Source organism: Cynocephalus volans, chromosome 9, assembly GCF_027409185.1.
Source record: "Cynocephalus volans isolate mCynVol1 chromosome 9, mCynVol1.pri, whole genome shotgun sequence".
Taxonomy (NCBI): Eukaryota; Metazoa; Chordata; class Mammalia; order Dermoptera; family Cynocephalidae; genus Cynocephalus; species Cynocephalus volans.
In genome coordinates this window covers 46,355,190-46,380,449 of record NC_084468.1, presented here as the reverse complement: position 1 = coordinate 46,380,449, position 25,260 = coordinate 46,355,190, and the positions used below count along the sequence as shown (strand labels likewise).

Genomic DNA, 25,260 nt, shown 5'->3' with positions numbered 1-25,260 from the left:
CCCCTCCCACCCGCGCTGAGTCCCCGACCGAGAGCAGGCAAGGGTCTGGGCGCTGCCCTGCCTCTGCCCGCGCGGAGCGTCGCTCGGGCGCTACAGAGCGCGCAGAGCCCTTCCGCAGCCGGGAGATCCTCGGCTGCCGGCGCCCGCGGAGGCCCCCGTACCGCGGCCGGAGTCGGGGCACCCTCGCCCTGCGCGTGCCAGCGTCCTGCGCTGCGGCGCGCGTTCCTCTCGCGCTGTATTTGCGGGGCAGGCGCGGGAGGAAGAACCCGCGCCCGAGCTGTGGGTGCTGCGCCCGGCGCCAGCTGCGGGATGGAGAGCAAGGCGCTGCTGGCCGTCGCTCTGTGGCTCTGCATGGAGACCCGGGCCGCCGCCGTGGGTAAGGAGCCCACTCCTAGGAGAAAGGCGGAGAGGTCGGGTGCGGGCTGAGAGATGGGGCTGCGGACGGGTCCTGGAGGCTCGATGTAACTCGGAGTCATAGAGCTGGACACTTGGAAGGGACTTGGCACTTTGTGTTCTTTCATTTACCAGTGGAGAAACTGCGGCTCAGAGACTGGCTCAAGATCACCCAGCGATTCAGTGGTCTCCTTTGCTCTGGCCGAGTTCCTTGTCCACGACTCTGGTCTCGGCAGGGGCCTCAGCCGGAAAGTGTCTTGCGGAGCCGACGAAGCCTGGGGCTCTTGGGAGCCGGGGGTGGGAAGGCGCCTTGGGCTGGCAGGCAGGAGGTGCCCCGCAGGCTAGAACAGGCGGTGAAACGTTGTCTGGCTGCGCGCGACATCCCCGCCCGGGCGCCGGGAAGGAAGCCTTGCAGGCAGCTCACGCCCCGTCGCCCGGTTCGCACCGTGCGCTCCGTCCTGCCTCTGTGGGAGTCGAGCCAGGACCCGGGCCTGCTGTTCCCTTTTGGCTCGAACACACACGCACGCTCCCTGTGTGAGGTGGGGTCCGGGGGCAGGGAAAGTTCTGTTCCCTCGCTGGTGAGGGACGCTGCTATCCTTGCAGAAAGAAGAGAGGGAAATTGGGGTTTGTCCCCGGGGCTGTGACAGCTTCCCCAAGTGTCTCCAAGTAACAGTCAACTTCCCGTGCTAAACAGTTTAACGTCTTTCAGAGCTCTTTGGTCCTCTGGGTAAGCGCACAGTCAGAGGAGTTCAGGCTCTGAAAAGCGGCTCTGCGGGATTTGGTATCTAGTTTTCGCGCCACTAGCCACTGTCATTGCCACCTCAAACTTCCATCCCCTTCAAGATTAGGAACACACACGCTCTTGATGAGATAGTCATCTTTTCTTCTTTCTTTCTGTCTTTCTCACTCTTTCGTCCCAGATAACATCTCTTTTCGGTAGCCACAGTTTGCCGTTTTCCAGATTTATACCCTTTGGAGGGTGAGAAAGGGGAGAGGGTCGGAGAAAAGAAAAAAAGTCAGACGAGTCAGGGAAAAATTCCTTATATCGAGAGAAAAGAATCACATGTCTTAAAAGACACTCGCACTTACATACAGTACCAAGATCATCTGTCTACAGTTATTGAATTTTCTTAATAATGACTTGGTTCATGAGGGCCAGCCCCACCGAGGACACTCATTTGTCCCTGACAAGGCCTCCCTCTCGCCCTTTATGGGAAGAGAATGAGGGGCTGGAACATGTGGTTGTTCTGTATCCCACAAAGAAGTGAGTTGCTTTTAAGCCTGGGGTGTTTTATAGCGCAGCAGTAGTAACGGTAATCGGGTTGCCCTGAATATAATGGTGAGGTTGCCCTTTTGGAGTATGTGACTTGCTTAATTGGATTGGGCTGTAATTGGTGCCATCTAATTCTAGAGACAGAGGCACTGTTGTTTTTCCTTCCCGTCTTTGAGCTGGAAGGGTAACAGTGCACAAATTAATTAATATTGGTTATGGGATTTGAACATAGAAGGGCTTTTTATTGAGTAGGAACATATGTACCTCTTGCACTTATTTCTTTAGAACTTTCTGAAGAGTAGAACTCAGACTTGCCAAAGAAAACGAAATGAAGCTTAATGGAGAAAAAAAAAAATTGAGTGTTGGTCTACAGATATGAATTTGAAATTATTGATAATCGCCTTGTTGAATAGGTTTTTGTTGTAGACACGTCTCTAGAATAGTACAGTGTTGTCTTGGCTTCCTATGAATGGAGAACATATCTTTTTTAAAAACATTTTTTACATAGGAAAGTGTGTCTAGTGTGTGAGATGATCTGTGGCAAAAATTTATGAGAAATCTTCCAGAGTCTTGTATTTTGGTGGTAGGGTGGGCATAGCTTATTGAGAGCCTAGTCATTTTACTACCATTTTTTTCCCCTCGCATAAATGTGTCCAAGTAATGGATTCTTCCCAGCTAGATAATGATCTTATGTGAGTTGTGTTGAGTTACTGTTGTTAGCATGGTTCTCAACCTCATGTTTCCCAGTCAAGTTTGAAATCTGTGTTCATCTAAATGAACTTTTTCATTTTCCTTTTCTTAGACAAAGTGGGACTCCATTATTTGAAGGGTTTTCTTTTGCTTTTAAACATTTTGCTTTATTGCTTGCCTACTTTGGGGTCAGTCATTTCCTCCATATCGAAAAGTGCTATGCTAATTAGCTAAACATGACTATCCAGACCAGTAGCTGCCAAAGAGTGGCCCATAGACCATCTATGATAGGGTCACCTGAAATGTTTATAAAAATGCAGATTTGTAGGCCTAGGGATATTCTGACACAGCCTAGGATTTAAGAACCACTGCCTGAAACATAAGTCACTAGTTTCTGAGGTTTATTGATATAACTTAATTTCCAGTTTTTAAAAAAATCTGTTATCGATCTACGGTTGTGTCAGCAACTTGTTTTGCACATGTGTGTGTGAGAGAGAGAACATGTGCAATCAATTGTTCATTTTGCCTGAAGTTGTTCACGTTGGGGTCCACAGATTCAATGCATTGGATATTTGCACTGGATATTTGCTTACTCTCTTTATTCACACTGTCTCATACTTGCTTATATGTGTTTACACTCTCTTATTTGCTCAGCAAGGTCAATGCCATTGTAGGCCTAGAGAGTCATTAGCTTTTAGTTGATCTGAGTTAGAAAGCTTGGGTGCTTGCCGAGTAACACTTACTTTTTAAGCTGGTATTTTAAAGATCTTGATATCTGTTAAGACCCACGTATGGTAGACAGTTTTTCTTTATCTGATGCTTTTCCAACACCTGTTAGCTCTTCACGTTTAGTTGACAGAGGACCCAGTTATCTTGCTGTGAGTTACCCTTGGTGAGGAATCTATCCCATGGTAAAGATAGGTTTCTGTGTTCCAAGCTTGGTGTCAGATGAGCTCTGAGCTTTGATTAATAAGTTGAGATTCCCCAATTCATTAGCATTACACTTTTTTTAGTCCTGTTCTCTGAGGAAAAGTATATTATTATACATATAAGTATGAAATCAGAAAATGTTTCTCTTCCTCAATTCCTCTCCCCCAGTTTTAACCTATAGTCTTTGTGAGCCATTATTTCAACCTTGGCAGTTCAGTTGTCAGAGGAAGTACACCAGAAAATTGATAAAGGGAAATTAGACAAGGCCAGAGACACCTTCACCCCCTTCAGGGTCCATAGATGAACTATATAGAAATCTAAGTAGTATTCATTAGTCAGCAATTTAGTCAAATGTGTGCATCCTATGTTTTATAAGAAATGTCAGTGGGCCCTTTCCCAAGGGAGTGAGATCATCAGATGAAGGTTCATTTGGTTTCAATGTCCCATATCCTTTTGTAAGACCTTGAAGTTGGCAATGCAGGAAAACAGGAACTCCACCCTAGCTCCATGAATTGCAGAGCTGTTGTGTTGGTTTATGACCATCTGCCCATTCTTCCTGTTATGACACACTTTGTGAACTTTTACTGGGAATGGTGAAAAGTAAATTCCCAGTTTTATACAATGAATTGCTGAAGAGGCCTTTTAAAGTATAGAGTGTGCATTGTTTATAGAAGGTGTTTCCTATTGGGTCAAACTCAGTGGCAACTACATTCATTTATTTAATTTGTTTCTAGGTTTGCCTAGTGCTTCTCTTGATCCACCCAGGCTCAGCATACAAAAAGACATACTTACAATTATGGCTAATACATCTCTCCAAATTACTTGCAGGTAAGGATTCACTTTAGATTCAGATTTCCTGTGTTAACTCATTTATTGAGGGAAAATAATTTCCATTACAGCAGATTTATAATAGAGTTGTAGTAATCTTTCATAAGTAGTGAGGTTTCTAAGAGATGATGTAATAATGAAAAAACGAGAAAGGTGTTCTCTCAAAATTCTTTACTATTTTGCTGGTATTTTTTTCTACTACTTTCTGCTAACACACACGCACACTCACTCTACGCAGATATCAATAACCAGTACAGCACCTGGCATATAGTAGACACTCAATAAATACTGAATGAATAAATGAAGTTAAGGACATACCCTTAAGGAGTAGAGTTGAAGAAGTTTGGAGTCATATTTATTATACTCAGAATGGCTCTTGTATTCTTTTAGCCATCTGTACGAACCTCATCTCATGATAAAATTCTGACTGTAGTAGCCATTTAATATTTAGCCAGTAATATTACAGAGTGCATGTTCTGCACAGGTAGTGGGCTTCATGCTGTGCCTTGATTTTCTGGAATACTTCTCTTCCCACTTGCTAGCAAGAAGTCATGCTGTTGATTTTTGCTAAGTGGGGAAACAGACCTCTTTGGCAAGAAAAAGAGAACTCTACATTCTGCCTTGCAACCCCTACCCCAAGTGGAAAGATAGAAGACCTTGGGGTTTAATGTAGTACTCACGCATAAGAGAGCGGGTGGGGTCTCAGGACTGGTATGTTTTTGGCAGAGACCTTGTCTGGTGGAGGCGATGTTGCCCTCCGAGAAGCATGCTGGGGATCCGCAGAGAACCTTGGGCAGCTTATCGCCATTGCCTCATACTTGATGAATACCAAGTAGTCAATAGAATGACACAGATCTACTTTAGATCGCAGAATATAAAGGATATTCCAGTCCCCTTACCAATGGTAGGTCATTTGTACCTAGTCCTTGGGGAAAAACACAGTAGCAGGTGCTATTTCTCTAGCTTTGCTAGTTCAAGGCACATTTCCCAGTAGATTTTCCTCTTACCTACCCTCAAAAACAAAGGTTACTTAAAATCCCCAAAGATTCCACACTCCTTTGTAAAACACTGGATAAACATTTTGTACGTTCTGAAAAAGCCACGGAGTGTGTTAAAAGTAACTTCATTGATGTAGATGCAACTTCATGGAGATTTCAGGTTCTTTGAATGAAGGGTTAGTAATGTCACATTCTTCTTGGTGTTGACTATCTTCCTTGGGGCTTTGCAGAGAAATGGTGCAGTAAAAATAAACTATGTTTTAATGCAGTCCTTATAAGGTCCTTCAAGGCTCTTAGTTCCACCTTTCCTTCCTAACCTCACTTCTTACTCCCCCTTGCCCACTCTTATCTGGCTACTCTGGCTCCCTTGCTGTCCTCCTAATGCTCCAGATATGCACCTGCCCCAGAGCCTTTACATTTACTCTTCCCTCTGCCTGGAATACTGTTCCTCCTGATATTCATATGGCCAGATTCATCAAGCCCCCTTCCTCCAGAACTCTTCACCGATTTTCTTTGCATCTTCTATATTTTTCTCCATAGAACTAATCACCACCTTTTATATAATAAATTTTACTTACTTTTTAATTGCCTATTTCTTCTAGTTAGACTGACTTTCCATAGAGGTGTTGATTTTTGTCTGATTTGTTCACTGCTGTATCACCAGTCCTTAACAATGTTTGGCACATAGTAAATACTCAATAAATATTTGTTGAATGAATGCATTAATTAATAGAAAACTCAAGAATCTATAAGTGACTTCTGAAGCTGAGTTTATGGCTTTTTGTCATGTATCAATCCAACCTGTCATTGTTGGTAGAAGGCTTTGACTCTGTTGAGAATTTTATATGAGTTTGAGAACCAAAGCTTCTGTTTTCTTAGAAGCAGCCTCATACTGTGGCACTTCACATGAATACTTCCTTGGAATTAATTTTTCAGGGGACAGCAGGATTTGGACTGGCTTTGGCCCAACAATCAGAGTGGCTCTGAGGAAAGGGTGGAGGTGACCGAGTGCAGTGATGGCTTCTTCTGTAAGACACTCACAATTTCAAAAGTGATCGGAAATGATACTGGAGCCTACAAGTGCTCCTACCAGGACACTGATGTGGCCTCGGTTGTTTATGTCTACGTTCAAGGTAGGTGGTGAAATAGAATTCATTTCCCACGTGGATTTACCACTTATAAAACACAATAGGGGCAGAGAAGAATTGAGTCCAACAAAAGCCTTGCTCTAAAGGCTGTTCGTCAACTGGAGTATACAAAATTCTTCCTCCCCGAGGCTTCCTCTGAGAAATGACTCATTGATTGGTTCTGGAGAATGGGCCCTGTGACATCGCTTTTGCTCAATTAGTCTGGTTCTGATCTTTGTTTCTAAGGTAAATCTGTGTTCACCATTGGCTATGGAGACTCATAAAAACGCTTCTGATGTTTGAGGAAAAAACCTAACTTCCTTGAAATCAAGGAAGATTCAGGGGTGAATTATGGAGAGTCTGTGGACAGATAGGTTATCTACAGCAGAGTAGGAGATTTTCCCAAGAATGCGTAGGAAAATAGTCAAGGGCTCTGGAGTTTTCTATACTACCTTAATTTTCTGGTGAAAACTTGACTTAAATGACATACCTGTTATATAATTTTGAAGAATGTTAAGCATTGCATCATATTTTTTTTGGATATACTAAATATTTTTCTTTTCAGTGAAGATAAACTTTTAAAGACATTTTATTTATACATTTATATTGCCTCTTTACATCCAGGGGGATTTGAGGCAGTTGGAGAAGACTTAGACTTTTTTCCAGAAGCATCTTTTACATGACAGGAATTTCATCAACTTTGGGAAACACACTTGCATATCTCCACTTGCATTGCTATGGTGCAGTATGGTCAGGGCAGTAGAAAAGTGGAGACCACTTCAAAATAACCTGTGTCACTTTGAAATTGTACAATGTTTGAGAATTATTTTTTGCTCAAAGGAAGCACAGTCCAAGGTAGAATTCTGTGCCCTCCTCCTCCCCTCTGCAGGATTTAAAAGAAACAAGGCTCAGATCTTAGAGAATTTCTGGCTCCCTTTTGATCTGGCAGTCTTGGGAGATGAGGCTCTCTCAGAAGATTGCAAGGATTTCCTGCTTTCAAGACTGTCTGGAAATACTACAAGATGAACCTCTCCCATAATATCTCGTTATTTCCTTCTCCCCACATCAGGAAACCTGGAGACATGTGCAAATTCATTTCATGAGTTACAGTAAATATTTGTATTTTGAGAGGACGGGTGATTGTTTGGGTTTCTTTTGTTTATTTCCCTTTTTGGGACACTGAAATAGAATTGATTTACTGAATAGCTTTCGTCTAATGTCAAAGGGTTAATTTAGTTTCCAAAAGCTTGCTCTGTAAGCAAGTTATGTAATATTTCCTAACATCTGGATGAAAGGTAGGCAATATTAAGAAGCAGCAATCCCTAGCACTGTTTATTTGTACACTAGCTGTCGTTGGATATACCATTAAATTCTGCTTCCTGTCTAAACCCGATGTTCTAGGAGTTGAGCTATCCAAGATTTGGTCATGAAGTTTAACAATGGGAAAGGAAACATTGAAGTATTCCCTATGGACAGGTCTTTAATGACCCCTCTGGTCCCCACCTTACTTCCTTAGTCTTCTGACCCCATTCCCTCCAGCAATGAATGGAGCCAGGAAGTGGTCCCTGGCCTCATAAGATAATGGCTATGGCATGTGGTGGGCTAGATTGGCTGCTTTTCTGTGCTTTCCAGCTGGGAAGGAAATCAGACTTCTGCTGTTGTAGGGAATTAGCCATCTTTCTCCCCTTTGGTTTAATTAACTCCTTCTTCACCTTGACCAACCATCATGAAGTGCTCTGAAAATGCTTGGTCAGCTGTATTGGGCATGGTGATACGACATGTTACCTCTCTGTGATTTCCACCATGACTCCACACCATATCATCTCAATCTCTGGGGAATGCAGTAGGTTCCCAGCAGTGTATTAACGTTGTATGAATAATGTTTGAAAGGGATTGAAATCTGTTTAGTTTTTTTCCTCACTCTTTGGCATGGTGGCTTTTTAAATTTTTGTCATTGAAGATATTAATGACTGCTGAATTTTAAACTAAATGCAATAACTATCAAACATTATTTTATAAAGAATTGTATTTCTAGTCTTCACAGTCTTAGAAAGCCCACACGGAATGTTCTCTTGAATTATTTAACTCAAAAAAGTTTAGTTATTTCATGTTAATTTAAAGATCCTTTGGTACCCATTAATTTATTTTCATGACATTTATATTATTTACCTAAAGAGAGAGAACATGAATTTTTTAAACATCAGTAAAACTTCTAGGTAAAGTGTGTAAATTTAACTTTAAATTTTAATGTAAATATGATCCTTTATTTTGAAAAAAAATTATAATGACGGGTCTGTTCAAATGTGGAATCTATAAAATGTACTTTACTTGTTGATGAACCTTGTGAAAGGAGTCAGTCTCATTCTGGAAGTGTTTTTTCAAATTTTTCATACACACACAAACGCACACATTCCCTCCCACCTCACCAACCTCTGCCCCCACCATCTCCCCCTTGCCTGCCACCAGCATGTCCTTGGAGCCAGTCATCTAACAGCAGACTAACCTGTGGATGCCTTTAGCCTGTGTGAGGTGTCATTTCCAATCATTCACTTCTCCACCTGAAAGATGACCAACCTTTCTAGTAAATACCATTAACTCACTAATAGAATTAAATTTTCTCCTAGATTACAGATCTCCATTTATTGCCTCTGTTAGCGACCAACATGGAGTTGTGTATATTACTGAGAACAAAAACAAGACTGTGGTGATTCCGTGTCTTGGGTCCATTTCAAACCTCAACGTGTCACTTTGTGCAGTAAGTAACACCTTCTTCAATCATCTCTTAAATTTCCATAATTTTAAGCCAAAATTAAGATGGATATCCTGTTTATAATAATATATCCCCCATGAGTGGCAAAGACCCTTTAGGAAGGGTCAGTTGACAGTGAATAAAACCAATTGGTATTCTTAAAAATAAGGAGGATTCTTGGGTGATTATTGTGCATGCATCTCGTTTTTGGATAGTACTGGATTAAATATTTGATATTTCTTTCTATTACTCAGAGGTATCCAGAAAAGAGATTTGTTCCTGATGGCAACAGAATTTCCTGGGACAGCAAGAAAGGCTTTACTATTCCCAGCTACATGATCAGCTATGCCGGCATGGTCTTCTGTGAAGCAAAAATCAATGATGAAAGTTACCAGTCTATTATGTACATAGTTGTGGTCGTAGGTGAGAGGACAGTTCCTTTCTATATCATTACTATCCTGGAGACTGAGGTATAGAGTGAAGGACAAGAGATATTAAACAAATATATTAACTCAGGATATGGTATTGGGCAATTTATTACATCTACTCTTTTCTAGCAAATAAACCCATATGCAATTTAGTTTTTCTCCTTTCTTGTTAAGACCAAGGATAAAAAAAGAATGTTATTATAGGAGCACATTTTATAAAAAATTTAATGTTCAGAGCATTGCTTGTTATGAATTCTTTAAATTATACCTATTTTATGAAAAGTTCAGCAGTTTGCTAAAGCTGGCCCCATGGGTCCAGGGCCCCTGAAATTGTACTACTTCTACATCCACTGGACTACAAAGTCTTTGAGATCTCTGAAGGTCATGCTTTGCAAATATCTGTAGGCCATTTTCCTGGGAGCTACCAAGTATTGCTGAGGCCCTCAGGGGAAAATGATGTGGCCCATGTTAAAGTTTCATCATTTTTGAAAAAATTTGTGCCAAAATATAGGTTTGCTTTCCAGCTCACTTTCTGTTTTCTCAATTTATTTGCTCCAGGCTACAAGATTTATGATGTGGTTCTGAGCCCCCCGCACGGAGTTGAGCTATCTGTTGGAGAGAAGCTTGTCTTAAATTGTACAGCAAGAACTGAGCTAAATGTGGGGATTGACTTCAACTGGGAACACCCTTCTTCAAAGGTAACGCTAACAATTCAAAGCCAGACCTCTAAATACTTTGATAGTAAGCCCCAATGGAGTTTGTTTGAGAGATAGAGCCTCTCAGGCCAGATAAAATATAAAGGCCTTACTTACACACACACACACACACACACACACACACACACACACACACACACACACACACACACACACACACACACACACACACACACACACTTTAAGAGCACACAGCCCCCACAAGAAGGTGCAATGCCAGGAACTCTGACCCACGCTGCCGTAATCAGGCTGTGAATAGTAGTTTTCTCTAGATGATTGCATCTTTCCATGTTATATTGTTTTTCTGTTCTCTAAGGTCCTTATCTATTTCCCTTTAAGGAAATTTCTCTTTAAGAGGTGGTCTGAGATACACTTTTCCTTAAACGGTGGTCATATTTGCTTGTGTTTCTGTAGCTCATATCCATCTTATTCTCACCATATGAGGTTTTAAAAATCCTAATTCAGTTGGTTCCATGCATTTCTCCTGAAATCAAATATATGTGTTGTCTGCACAATGTTAAAAGTTACGGAGTCCTTATTTTTAGCATTAGATAGTGTTCACCAAGGGCTAACACTTAATTTTGTGGGTAACTAGAAGCTATTGGGTAATGTTATGCTGGGCTTTGGAAGTTCAGTAAATTCTATTCTCAGCATCAGCATAAGAAAGTTGTAAACCGGGACTTAAAATCCCAGTCTGGGAGTGAGATGAAGAAATTTTTGAGCACCTTGACTATAGACGGTGTAACCCGGAGTGACCAAGGATGGTACATCTGTGCAGCATCCAGTGGGCTGATGACCAAGAGGAACAGCACATTTGTCAGAGTCCATGGTAAGCTGAGATCTCCTCGGGAATTATGCTGTGCCTCGAAAAGTGAGATAACTTGAATAATTATCAATTATTCAGTTGTAGGTCAGCTAGTGATTCCTATTTTGTTCATTAAAAAGATACTTTTGAGCTCTTGCTAGGGAGGCCACATGACCTAGAGTTTAAGAGAATAGCTTTGTAGTCAGGGACTTGGGTTCAAATTCCAACTTTAGAAATGAAATGAACTCATACAGCAAGTGCTCACTAAATATTACTTGCAGTCCTTGCTGCAATTATAGTTCTTACTATAATAAGTTAAGTATTATTATCTAAGGTAGTTTCTAAAATTTCACTTTATTGCAAGGCTGAGAGGTCTACTTGAATAAGCATGAACTTTGCAAATTGAGGAAACCTGGATTCAATCACTTTCTGTGGGGCTTTGAACAAATCATCTTAATTTTTCATTTACTGTCTTTCACTCACGTAAATGTCTTGGTTTAGAAGATAATTTATATGGCACCCTACTTACAAGCCTTGGTAAGCATTTTGGATTTATAATGGACAAGAGTAGGGAGGCCAGTTAGGAGACTAATTGCAATAATCCAGGTGAGAGATGGTGGGTGGCATGGACAAAGGTAGTAGAAGTGGAAGTAGTGGGAAGTGATCTGATTTTGGATATATTTTAAAGGTAGAGTCAACAGGAAGGATCTGCTGATTGGTTCATTGGCTGTGGGTGTAAGAAAGAAAAAAGAGTACAAGATGACTGTTGAGCTTTAGCATGAACAAGCTCATAAATGGTGATGTTATTTACTGAGATAGGGAAGATTGAGGGGTGAGTGAGATTTGGGGAAAGAGTGTTGGGTTTGTCCATTTGGAGATACCCATTAAACATCCAAGTGGGGATATTTAATACGTAAACCTGGAGCCCAGAGAAGTCAGAGCAGGGGATATAAACTCAGAAGTTGTGTAAATGGTACTTTGAACCTGGGACTAGAGCAAGGTGTGGATAAAGAGAAGAGGTCTGAGGACTGTGTCCTGGGCATATCACACGTGTGTAGAGATTGTCATGGGAGCAGAAAAGGAGCAGCCAGGGGTCCCTGGAGGACTTAGAGGAAGTTGCACAGAGGAGCAGATGCTTGAATTGAGACTTGAGCAATCAGCAGGCTTGCAGGAGTGCACAGGGGGGAGAGAGAAGCAAATGTGAAAGACTGGAGGTGTGGGAGCAGCTGGAATGTGACCTGTAGAAAGGGAGTATGGGGAGTCTCGAACTGCAGCCACTCAGAACCCCAGGGTCTTTGACTTTTCACTTGAAATGAAAAACTAAACCAAACAACCATTTACAACAGGTTGATATTTATGAGAATAATTATTTTTATTTTCTTTCAGAAAAACCTTTTGTTGCCTTTGGTAGTGGCATGGAATCTCTGGTGGAAGCCACAGTGGGAGACCGTGTCAGAGTCCCTGTGAAGTGCCTTGGTTACCCACCCCCTGAAATAAAATGGTAACTATGGGAAATAAATGCAAAACCTTATTTCACAGGAAAGCAAGTCCTTCAGTTGCACTAATTCCTGGGACTTTTTTTCATAGGTATAAAAATGGGAGACCCCTTGAGTCCAATCACACAATTAAAGTGGGGCATGTACTGACAATTATGGAAGTGAGTGAAAAAGACACAGGAAATTACACCATCATCCTTACCAATCCTGTTTCAAAGGAGAAGCAGAGCCATGTGGTATCTCTGGTTGTGAATGGTGAGTCCATTCAGTTTTCCTCTCTGCCCAAGATTTATAATGAAGAGTATTATGGCTCTGTTTTCCTAAAGAGCCACACCACCATTCCTTTGTCTCCTGCTGCTTCACCCACATCATGATTGGACCTATGTATAAAAATGATCCAGGGTGGTGGAGTTGAAATGCCATGTGGGACAGGGTGCTCTGGCTGTGTTTGCTTAAGAGGCCATGTAGACAAGCGGTTTGATGGTCAAATGCAAGTTTAGAGAAGATGGTACGCTTGATGGCCTAATGCTGTGAAATCAGGATGCCTGCAGGACAGTTGTCAAGGCTAGGTGCTCTACCTTTGCTCCTGTCACATGGCATTTGCACACCTGCTATGCAGATGTGTTAGACTCTTCTCCTTGAATTTTGTGCAAAGCTTCCAATTTGAAGTTGTAGTTGGTGTATCAGTGATGGACAGTCAGATTCCAGCTCAGAAGGCTTTGGCAGGTTGACACTGTTGGCTTGGTTGGAATTTTTTTTTTTTTTTTTGACAGGGGTTCAGAATCTGACTCTGAGTCTGTAAAGGAAGATAAGTTTTTGATTTAAGGATGATTTGAACTTTGTTTTCTCAAACTGAAAAGATATAAATAAGGGTTTGGGGTGGGGAAAGAAGAGTGCCGTGGTCAAGTGAGAGCAGGAGGAGCTAAGGTGATATAAAACTGGTTTCGTTATTGCGGGACTTCTCAGGACCTTTAAGATACCCATGTATATTGTCATTCTCCAGCGGGAGAGACATAGATTGTACGGGGTTTAATACACGTATTTGGCCAGAGCACATTTTCCCCCTAAGTAAATCTGTTAGCATCTTGCTCCAAACAGTTTGGGAAACACTTCTCTGTTGTAATTCTTTTTTCTTCCTACTGTCACGGCATATTAAAACTTCAGGATATTCTCTCATGACATTAAGGTGCTTCCCCTCATGTCCTGATACTCCTCTGCATATCTGCTGAGCTTGGCCTCATTTCTTTTCTTTTTTGGGGGAGGGGCGAGGAGGGTGATGGGGGGAGTATTTTAAAGATTACAGGTTCTGGAAAGGTTACTTAGAAGTGATGTGGAAGCAGGGGATTGGGGAGGGGAGAGAAACTGGAAAGCTAGTAAGTAGGATGGGAGAAGAAATGAACAAGAAATAAAAACAGAAAAATGGACAGTGGATAACCCGATTTCATCAGTTCACAAAGTCACTAAACATTTGATTCACCCTAGCATTTACCCCGCTGCATGAAATAAACATAAAAAAGAAGTCAAGTTTTAAAGTATAACCTGAGGCTTTAGGTTGACAGTGATAAGAAAATAGTTTTGCACTAATGACTTTGGAGCCAAAAAAGAAAGCAAGAAAAAAAGGAGAGAAAGAGGAAGGGAAGAAGAAAGAAAGGGGAAGTGGGGGGGGGTGAGAGAGAGAGAATGAAAAGCAAGGCTGATGGCAATACCGGTGCATTCTAGAAGGATTTGCACCTTCCTTTGTAATGCAGTGGTTGAGTGCTTGGGTTCAGAAATTGGAGTGTGTAGGTTTGTTCTGGGTTTTGCCACTAATGACTGGGTGACCAAGTCATTTAACGTTTCTATGTTTCATTTTTCTCATTTGTAAAATGGGGGCCAATAATAGTGGTTGTGAGGATTAAGTGAATTGAAGCAAAGCACTTAGAACAATGCTTGGCACATAATAAATGTATTTATTATGTTATTCCAACTATTTTCTCTCTGTAGCCTTGCCCTGATCTTGTGAGATTGGGGAGGACAGGGCAAACTATCTCTATAATGTAGATGAGAAAAACTGAGCCCCAGGATTTTGAGACTTGCATAAAGTCACTCAGCTTATTAGTCTTTTATTATTATTAGCTTATTTTTATTTTCATTATTATTAGCTTATTGTCTGAAAGTTTATCGTTACTTTTATGAGTATCACTAGAGCTCAGGTTTCCTGCTTCCAAGTCTAGATGTTGTCTGAAAAACAAAGTGGGGGCAAAATCATATGCTTAAAAAATGTTAACTTTAGTTGCTGAAATCCTCTACTTTCCATTCCTCCAAGCTGATTGACAATTCAGGAGTTGTTTTTCCTATCTCCAGTCCCACCTCAGATTGGTGAGAAATCTCTGATCTCTCCCGTGGATTCCTACCAGTACGGCACCACACAAACGCTGACGTGCACGGTCTACGCTGTGCCTCCCCCACTCCACATCCACTGGTATTGGCAGCTAGAGGAAGAGTGCTCCAACACGCCCAGGCGAGTAGGGCCTCGTGCTCTTTTTTTTCATGCTGTTTGTATTTCTTATAGCCTAGCTATGATGTGACTCCATTGTAAACCGAGAAGGCTATCCCTAAGAAAGTTCTCCCTTCAGTGACACTCTGAATCTCCCTCCATCTTTCTGTGTGTTTAAGTTTTAGGAAATGTCTTTGCTTGGGGTATTCCACTTTGGGATTAGCTCATGCTTTTGTCTTAGGTTATCCCTGATGTGCACTTCTCCAAATGCAAGCTATTTGCGCAGTCTGCTAATTGCCAATCTTTGGTTTTTCTCTTTGTACAATCAAGGGGTGAGCACCACATCACTCCTTATCGGTGAGAAGGTCCCTCTCAGAGGAAATGCTGATGGACGCGAGGCAGCGATAGACCTCAGAGTCTCAGGCCCAGCTTATCATGTTCTAACACAAGTCCAGATATCCTTAAGGGAAAAACACAAAACCACCACCAACCCACCACCACCCTAAGCAATCCACTTCCTGTTGTTGTTTTTGAAATGACCACCGCTAGTTTCTCCCTCAGCTGTTGACCATTTCCTACACAAAGGCCACAGCCCCAGAGAAATTACTTTAAGAAGCCCAATGGCTTCTAAGTTTCCTTGCCTTCCTTTGAACTAAATTAACTTGAATTGTCTTGTCGATCCAATTTATGAATGGAGGTTTGTTCCCAGAATAGCTGCTTCCCTCCTGTATCCTGAATGAATCTACCTAGAACTTTTTCCTTTAGTGCCATGGCCTATTTTTAATTGGCGTCAAGTCTTGTAATGTGGTAGGCTGCATTGAAAGTTATTTCTAAGAACGTATTAACCAAAGTCTGACTCTTTTTCTTACTATTGATTTGAATTATAGAAAAATTAAATCATAACTTGATCTCTTTCTTATAGCCAAGCTGTCTTAATGACAAACCCATACATTTGTAAAGAATGGAGAAATGTGGAGGATTTCCAGGGGGGAAATAAAATCGAAGTCAACAAAAATCAATTTGCACTAATTGAAGGAAAAAACAAAGTGAGTTCGAAGTTCTTTAATTTGAAAATCTTTTTCTCTTTCTCTCTCTTTAATGGAAGGATGGTGCAATAATATGTGAAGCAGATTGGAGATTAATAATCAGACTGGATTATAAAATACTAGCATATTAAGTAGGTTTGAAAACATCATTGACTTTTAGTAGTTCTATTAACTTATTAATAGCTTACTAGAGAAAAATGAATCACGCATGCCTTTAAATCTGTACATCTGTTATAAGGTGATTCTGATTTTATAAAGATGAGAGTGAGAAAATGTATATAATGTTATATTAAAACACATCATTAATTCATGGTTTCCAAAGTCCTATATGTATAGCATGTGAGCTACACACCAGCATAAGCATAACTGCGTAAATTTGAGTGGTCAGTGCTGCCATAGTGGGAATGGAGTAGGCAGGTCATAGCAATTGTGGGACTGCTGAATTTTAAGTCTGAATGCATGTGCACTCACACAGCCTGCATTGTTTATGGCCTGAGATTTGTTTTTTTCACAGACTGTAAGTACCCTTGTTATCCAAGCAGCAAATGTGTCGGCTTTGTACAAATGTGAAGCGGTCAACAAAGTCGGGAAAGGAGAGAGGGTTATCTCCTTCCACGTGACCAGTAAGTGCTCCTCTCTGGAGGGGTGGGTTGGGTCACTCACAAAGTGGGTACTAAGCTGTGCAATCCTCTGTTGTCCTTGCCATTCATGTGAGTGACATGGTGTTTAGCAAGAGAACGGGAATTGATAATTGATGCTTTTGTTCATAAATTAAAACTCCTCAAGTAGCTTCTGGGCTTATATGTGAAACAGAATGGTTTCATACATGCTTTAGGCCACAAGTCCTGTGTCATATTTATGTCTTGATCATCAGAGTCTAGCACAGTGCATGGCTTATTGAGGTCAGTAATCTTTGTGAGCTTGCTTCTGAACAGTCGATGAGGCTGAGTTTTCTGGAGACAATCGGAATGACATCTAGCAGTGCCCCTCCAACACGGCTGATTTTGCCTATACACCTTAGTTTTATGGATTAGCCTTAGCTGGCTGTACTGGATAAAGTATTTTAGTCTGGGCTAATTAGTGGTAATAAATGTAGCTTTATTGTCATCAGGTGTTGTATGTTAATGATGAACTAATTTTTAAAATTCAATTGTGATTAGATACTCTGCTTTGGATTTTTTTTTAATTTAAAAAACTGTTTTTAGAGCTCAAAGTGGATATGTGATAAATATCTGGGGAATTTGTTTACGTTTCCAAATAATATATTTTGGCCAAGTAATACATTTTGGGACCTGAGTCATTCTGTTTGGTTGTCACCTTGTTGTACATCATCTGGGACTGCTGGAACTTCCCTTCTCTTGGCATTTTATGGTAGACCAAAGGAAACCAGAAGATGATAGTGTGTGGTACCATGTTAAATCACCATCCTCTAAATATGACTTTACATTTCAGGAGGTCCTGAAATTACTTTGCAACCTGGCATGCAGCCAACCGAGCAGGAGAGCGTGTCTTTGTGGTGCGCTGCAGACAGAGCTACGTTTGAGAATCTCACGTGGTACAAGCTTGGCCCACGGGCTCTGCCGATCCATGCTGGAGAGTTGCCCACGCCTGTTTGCAAGAACTTGGATGCTTTTTGGAAATTGAATGCCACCATGTTCTCTAATAGCACAAATGACATTTTGGTCATGGAGCTCCAGAATGCATCCTTGCAGGATCAAGGAGACTACATCTGCTTTGCTCAAGACAGGAAGACCAAGAAAAGACATTGTGTGGTCAGGCGGCTCACGGTCCTCGGTAGGGAAGCAACTCTGGATCATTGTCCAGATACATTTGCAATACCTTAAATGTAGTGCTTTCAGGTGCTGTGTGAAGATTATTTTCCTCTCACCTTGGAGCTTATGAAATAGACCAGTACACACTTATATTATTCACTGAAAGTCCTTGAGGGAGAAAGAAGCTAATAATGGTGCAGTGATGCATTAAAAAGAGGAAATAACATGATTCTTTCCGACCCTGCTGGTGGGGTAACTCACTAGCATCTGCGAGGGATTAGCTTGAACCAGGGAGATTTCTGCCTAATATTCTTGGGCATTCATTGATTTAAATAGATACGTATTTATGGAATGCCTACTATGAGCTAGGAGAGTTCCAGAAGTTCACAGTGGTAAACACGATGGACAGTATGAAAACATAGATGACCCCTGGGCAGTCATGGCCCAGGGGTCATCTGTGTGAGGACAGGGATTGTTCTCTATTTTGCTCCCTGTTTAGCTGTAGTCATAGAATGTAGTGATACATACTAGATGCCCAATAAGATATCTGCTGCACAAGGAGTGTGATGATGGGCTGAGTTTGGGACCTAGGAGAGTCCACAGAAGGGTGCTGCACTCACTGTCTGTACCTCTGGGCCTTCTCACATGGTCCAGCATAGCTCAAGGTCAATAGGACGATTATCTTAGTGAGCAGATAGCCTTGTTAATTCCCCGTGGAGCCGCTCTCTACGCCTTGTCTAACCTCAAGCTTCATGCAAAGCTGGGCAGCCACTTCTCTGTCTCTGGGGAAACTAGGCAAATTTGGGGAGTTTCTCTTTGTGCCATCTCCCCCCATTTTCTCCTCCTTTTAGTGTTCCTTCCCAGTTCCTAGGATGCACATGTCCTATGTTTATTACTGTTAGGAAGGGGAACTGCCTATGTAAACTAATCTATGCCAAAGTTTTGGAGGAATGATGTCTTCTCAGAGGCCATGGCGTATTTTAAGAGATCTCTTCAGATAGACACTAGCATAATGGTTGCTAGTTTTAAGACTCAGGATCAGAAGAATAGATATTTGGGGGTCAAGTCATCCCCAGAGCCCTTCAAATCCCACCACATATATGACCATGTATTTTCTGTTGACATTGGTGGCCGGTCTGGTTTCAAGCTAATGGAAGAATTCAGGAAGAGATGCGAAGGAGGCTCCTGGCCTTGCCATGCTGAGGAAATATGTGCATGAGCTGGTTAGCTGGTTTGCTTTCCTAAGGATTTCCAAGTTGTTTTCCTAAAATCTGCTCTTGGACATAGACTAGCATCCAGTACATTTGCTTAATCCCCAGTGTGGAGGACTGCTGAAGTGATCTCATTTTGCTAAGTGCTGAAGTGGATTCTTTCAGCATTGTTTTGATGCTCAGTTTGATTTGGACAAGGTGTCTCCACAACACTTTGACAATTTGTAGGAAAAGGATAAATCTAAAGTTTTTTATACACTTAAGCAAATACTCATGGGCTTCATTTTTGTTATTTTTTAAAAAATCCTTGACTTTCCTTAGGATATTGTTGTTTTGTCTGTGTTTTTAGAAATAGTACTGGATGGTCTTTTAGGCTCACAAGATTCTGTTACTAGATCAACTGTTTACTTAGTTATAGGGATTCAAGTTGTTTAAGCCCCTGGAACTGCAGTTATTTCATGTGCAAAATGTGGCTAATAGTTCTGTCCTGCCCATTGCAGAAGATTGACAGTGAATAAGAGAAATAATATTAAACGAGTTTTGTAAAAATTGCCAAAAAAATATGTCATTCTTTGTTTGTTGAATTACACTGAAGTTTGGTACTTTCCAAGAAAAACATGGCAGAATTCTAGGGTATTATTGGCTAGAGCTTTCAGAGGAGGGAAATTTCCCCCTGGGGAGGCTGAGTCTGATTAAAGGAAAAATCCATAAAAGTGACCATGGACCTTTATTTTGTGTTGTGATTACCAGCTAGAGTCACCAATATGAGTGTTCAAAGACATGCAGTAATCTGTCTGAACTATCCTAATTTACTTTTTTCATTTAATTTAGTGACCAGCAGTGCTACCAACTTCTGTGTATTTTTAGCTTAGTAAATCAACAGGTTGCTGTTTACTAAGTTAAAGTGTTTAAAATTTACTGATACTAAAACTATTCCAAAAGTTATAACTCCATGTTCTATGATTTTCTTTTATGTGTATAGAGCGCATGGCACCCATGATCACGGGAAACCTAGAAAATCAGACAACAAGTATCGGGGAAACCATTGAAGTTTCATGCACAGCATCTGGGAATCCTTCTCCACAGATTACATGGTTTAAAGATAATGAGACACTTGTGGAAGACTCAGGTGAATAGAACTTGTTTCTTTCTCTTTGGTTGCAGAGCTTTCTCAAGGAGGTTACCTAAAACTCATATTATTTCTTGATGCGTTTAAGGTAGAAAAAAGCATGTCAGTGTACATGGTCCGGCTCATTTCCTAGACTTGGAATCAGAGTATTCAGAGCCTTGTTGAATTCTCATGGAAGCCTCATGGGAGATCAGTCCGCAGTTGATTCTGTGTGTCTCTTCGGAGTTAGATAATAGCCCAAGATGAAGGGCAGCATTTATATTTGTAAAGGTTTTCCTGAAAATCTCCACAGACCACATTATCATAACTAAGAATAATGTTTTCCTCCTCTCTTAGGCATTGTATTGAAAGACGGGAACCGGAACCTGACTATCCGCAGAGTGAGGAAGGAGGACGGAGGCCTGTACACCTGCCAGGCGTGCAGTGTTCTTGGATGTGCAAAAGTGGAGGCGTTTTTCATAATAGAAGGTCAGTGGGAAGTCATAGACACATCAGTGCTTTCTAAAGATTAGCTGTATCTTGTATGGAACATAACCTTTGGGTGGGACAGCTGGAGACTTTTAATGTTCTTTGTAAATTTCCTTCAGTAAGTATGTATTCTTTTAATCAGAAAACATAGTTAATGTTGTTTTCATTCTGCTAGAATCACAGTATCTATTCCTGTAGTTCTTATTATAGAAAAATTCTTAGCCAGGCAGGATGAATCTCTTCTTCTCCGAGTCTGTCTTTGTTTGAATGGCTTGATTAACTTATAGAAATGATACCTCTATACTTATTTGGCAAAACATTAGAATTGCTGCCTCATCATAAAGGTCAGTGCTATCCAGGTTGTCACAAGGGTTTAGAGTTTTCATTGGACTAAAGATAATTAAGATTCACTTGTGAACAATAGACCATTGCTTTTTTGAAATGGAAAATTTTGGGTTCTTATGTAAATATGAAAGGAAATCGGTGTGTATGCAGGAGTGATGTGAAATCTCAGATAGGAAAAGTAATTTGCGACAGAATATTTTATCTTAGGAAGTGTATTTCTTTGTCTTTTTTTATAACCCACCAGTGGAACAATGAAACTGTATTGTGTGGGTAAGGGAATGGTATGCAAGGGGAAGAAAGAAGGTGGTGATAGAAAGGGGAATTGATGGATTTCTCTGAACCCATCCTAACTTGTCCCTCAAAGTCTAGATTTTGGTCTCTTTAATCTGTCAAAGCTATGTTGCCAAGTATTGCATTTAGATACACTAACCTGTTTTCAAATCTGTAGGCTTATTACCATTTCATAGACTGAACTTAAAAATAAAGATTCCAAAGGACACCATGGTTTTGTCAATATAAAGTGATTCCTATTTAGGGCGGATGCTAGGGAGGATGCCCAGATTCTCCCCAGTGCTCTGCAGCTGGTTATGGACGCCTGACTAGCTAACACTGACACAGAGATGCTAGTTACTTCTTACCTGGAGAGAATACTATGAAAGTGAGAGGTAGATATTTAATACTCCTGCTAGGTCCCAAATGTTATGTAAACAATTAGATCTATGAACTTCTTACTCTCTGTGTACAAATGGACTTTTAAAAATCTCTGTTGATAAATAGAGAACTACTTCACTAGGACCACCAGAGAAACAAAATATACTTCTTGACATACGAGGGGTCTTCATGAAGTTCATGGAAGATTCATATTATCTTTTAATGCCAATTTGCATGAACTTCTTGAAGTACTCCATACTTGGTTGGTGCTTGTCTCTCAACTGTTAACATTTATTTTGATAACTAATTAATTACTTGTCTTCTGCCTTCTCAAGGATGCTGCGATGGGCCATTCTCACAGCTTGTGGCCCAGTTTGATTCACACTGCGCTCTTCTGATGGGACACCTCGAGTGATGATTGCTTCCTTATCAACTCTTTGCTAATCACTCTTAGTTAAAAACCTCCTTCTGCATTTAATTTCTCCCACTCAGAGCTGTCCTCTGGAGCCCTGAGCATCTGCAGCTTTCCTAGCTGACCTCTGGCTTTTCCTCTTCCCTTTCCTTTCATGAGTGGTTTAAACTCCCACGACCAGGCCATGCATGAGGTACTCATCTCAGCTCTCTCTCTTTTCCTCACTCAGGCTCTGCCACACAGGGACAGGGTAGTGAAATGGTTAGCTTTTGTTGGACAGGCCTCATTTAACTCTTGACCATTACCACCGACTAGCTGCGTGCCCTCGATCAAGTAGCTTAACCTCTCTGATCTTCCGTTTCTTTTTCTGAAAACTGAGGATGGACGAGAAGATTAAGTGGGGCGGTGTATTTAAAGTGATGAGTGCAGAATGCATAGTAGGTGAGTGGTCACCAGTAGCTCTCTGGTCAAAGGACTTCATTTATTTCCCTACTTGGTTTCTTAAACAATCCTTTTTCAAACTTTGCACAGATCAAAACACTGACGATCAGCATAAAACTAGACTCTTATTTTCCCAAGATAGAAATACTTTTCTTCTCTTTAGAACATGATCTGTTTTCTTTTCCTCAAAAACTGCTCTTCCTCCAAAAACTTTCTATGTTTGTCTTTTAAGACATTAATGCTTGTATCCTTAACTACTTTAGAATTTTACTGCTGGAAGTTTTCATGAGCAATGTTTTTCAAGCTTTACATTTTTCATTAGGAATGCTGTAGACTCCATCCAAGTTAGGGGTATGTACTATTGTCCTCTAGAATCTTTCCAAGTTGCTAAGCTTGAGATTTTGCCTTACTGCTGAACCGTTCATCTTATATCAAAAGATATGAATTTCCAAGTGTTGATGCTCATTTAATTGTGTCTTTCCAGGTGCCCAGGAAAAGACAAACTTGGAAGTCATCATTCTAGTAGGCACTGCCGTGATTGCTATGTTCTTCTGGCTACTTCTTGTCATTGTCCTGCGGACCGTTAAGCGGGTAACAAAATAATTTCCTTTCTGTCCCATGTGCATTGATTTTCATGATTAATGAAAGCTGACTGGGGTTCTTTGAGTTGTTTCTTCCCATTGTTATTGGCTCAATGGGCACATTTTTATTTCAATACAATAACATTCTTGCCTACTTTCTTTTGGCTGGACCACTGGGCTTTAATTGGTAGAAACCACTAGAGGGGAAAAGGGCTTGGACTGTCTAGTGTAATTAAGATTTAAAAACTTAATTCTGAGCTTTGGGGGATAAGTGAACACTGAAAGCAGGATTATAATAGGACTACTCTCAAACTCCATGAGTTTTGTTGGGAAATGAGACATCAGGAATAAAGCTCCTGTAAACAATCACAAGCACACAAAACAACAGGGTGTATGTGACTGGAAGGATTGATGCTTTCCAGGCCAATGGAGGGGAACTGAAAACAGGCTACTTGTCCATCGTCATGGATCCAGATGAACTCCCCTTGGACGAGCATTGTGAACGCCTGCCTTATGATGCTAGCAAATGGGAATTCCCCAGAGACCGGCTGAAACTAGGTGTGTTTTCAATCCATGTTAATTTGATATTTGTTTATCAGGCCATCTCTTCCTCCTTTAGGATCATGACAAACTTAGTCTATTTAGATGTTCCATTCTGGTTCAGAATTTTCATTTCTTGAATTTGGGTAATCATCCATATAGCCACTTAGAAGTAGGGTCCCTGTATAATTATACAAAACAGAACATTTGGAGAATAAAGGGGGAGTAATAAAATAAATAAGCCAGTACAAGGGGGTAAACTGGATTGTCCATGTTAAAATGGGATGTATTATCACCCCATCTAGTTGGAATCTCTGCATATCACTTTGGTGGTGTAGTAATCCAAGTCTGTTTTTTTGTTGTTATTATTGTTGACTCTAGGTAAGCCTCTTGGCCGTGGTGCCTTTGGCCAAGTTATTGAAGCAGATGCCTTTGGAATTGACAAAGCTGCAACTTGCAAGACAGTGGCCGTCAAAATGTTGAAAGGTAAAAGCAGAATTACATGGTGATATCTCTCTCTCTCTGTTTCATCTAAACATGGTGCAAGACTTCTATCAGTGGCTCTGTGCTTAGGTGGGCCCACTCGCCAAGCATGCAGCCAGCCCAAATAATGCCTTTGTGCATACTGGGAAAAGGTTCCCCCTTTGTAGCCTCGGGCCAATGTGCATGCCTGGCAAGCAAAGTTGGAGATTGGTTTTACCTACCTTGCCTGGGAACCCTTGTGTAGGGCTCAGCTTGCACACTTGTACTTAGTTGTCCTGGTTACAGGGAAAAAAAAGTACCTTGGTTATTTTTAAATTGTTTCTTAATTTATTATGGTGTAAGATAATTATAGACTATCTAGAAACATGGAAAGGAATTTGATATAAGTAAAAACAATAGAATGCAAAAACAGCATGTTCTCTAGAATTGAAATATATGAAAGATCTTCACATATAAAAAGTAATTTTCAAAATGATGGTTGTGCTAAGAGAAAAGATGATGGATGATTTTTTTAGAAATTAAAAGCTTTATAAATGATTTTTAATCCTAATAGTAGTGGACTTCTGGTCTTGCCATTTTAATTTGGCGGGGGCAGTTAATACATATAAAGCTTTTTGCTCCAATTATGTTGTGCTTTCATTGATGAAGACAATGCCAATGACCCTTTGCCAATAGGTCTTGTGCATTTCAAAGCCATCTCTCTCCTTTTGCCTTTTCTCTCTTGTGCCAAGGGGGCATGTAGTTTTGAGGTGGCTCATCAGTCTGAAGTGTGGACTGTACCTGTGAATCAGAGAAAAGTAGACCAGTCCATATAGGATCAAACACATAGTCTTAGGGCCATCAGCCTCATGAGCCAACTGGCCTTGCCAGCTGGGCCTTTTTAAGTTACCTGCTTGGCACAGATGGACTGAAACAACAGTATAGATCCCAACACATGAGGATATTTAATACATGGTGTTACTTCCTTATGTGGAAGCACTGAGATGATCAGGCTTAGAAGCATAGTAAACCTGAAATACAAAAGTCCAGTTTTGTAAAAGAAGAGAATCTGAGCATGATTCCATTGCAGATGTACAAGTATGTACGAGTGTTTTCTACTTTGCAAAAGACTTCACAGTGGATTCCTTTAATAAGCGTTCTGGGTTCACTTAAAGTAAGAATCTGATTTCAAATTAGAAAATAGAATTTACACTTGACTTTTAAGGAATTGCACGTAGTCTGTAAATTAGGTTACAGTTGTCTTACCCCTGGAGGGCAAGTTGCACAGTTGCA

The 25,260-nt window shown here is 40.9% G+C and overlaps 1 protein-coding gene across 1 annotated transcript in view; it reads left to right on the top strand.

Moving 5' to 3' along the window:
* Nucleotides 1-264: 264 nt before the first annotated feature.
* KDR (kinase insert domain receptor) overlaps nucleotides 265-25,260 on the top strand; it is a 42,268-nt gene continuing 17,272 nt past the window's right edge. Inside the window, exons 1-18 of the mRNA XM_063107554.1 lie at nucleotides 265-376; nucleotides 4,021-4,114; nucleotides 6,049-6,245; nucleotides 8,864-8,994; nucleotides 9,243-9,411; nucleotides 9,975-10,114; nucleotides 10,784-10,961; nucleotides 12,324-12,438; nucleotides 12,525-12,688; nucleotides 14,777-14,933; nucleotides 15,832-15,955; nucleotides 16,470-16,578; nucleotides 17,408-17,749; nucleotides 19,921-20,067; nucleotides 20,404-20,535; nucleotides 22,869-22,975; nucleotides 23,388-23,523; nucleotides 23,887-23,991. Of these exons, the coding sequence (XP_062963624.1) occupies nucleotides 310-376; nucleotides 4,021-4,114; nucleotides 6,049-6,245; nucleotides 8,864-8,994; nucleotides 9,243-9,411; nucleotides 9,975-10,114; nucleotides 10,784-10,961; nucleotides 12,324-12,438; nucleotides 12,525-12,688; nucleotides 14,777-14,933; nucleotides 15,832-15,955; nucleotides 16,470-16,578; nucleotides 17,408-17,749; nucleotides 19,921-20,067; nucleotides 20,404-20,535; nucleotides 22,869-22,975; nucleotides 23,388-23,523; nucleotides 23,887-23,991 (2,614 nt within the window). The 5' untranslated portion in view covers nucleotides 265-309. The remainder of the gene's footprint in view (nucleotides 377-4,020; nucleotides 4,115-6,048; nucleotides 6,246-8,863; nucleotides 8,995-9,242; nucleotides 9,412-9,974; nucleotides 10,115-10,783; nucleotides 10,962-12,323; nucleotides 12,439-12,524; nucleotides 12,689-14,776; nucleotides 14,934-15,831; nucleotides 15,956-16,469; nucleotides 16,579-17,407; nucleotides 17,750-19,920; nucleotides 20,068-20,403; nucleotides 20,536-22,868; nucleotides 22,976-23,387; nucleotides 23,524-23,886; nucleotides 23,992-25,260) is intronic.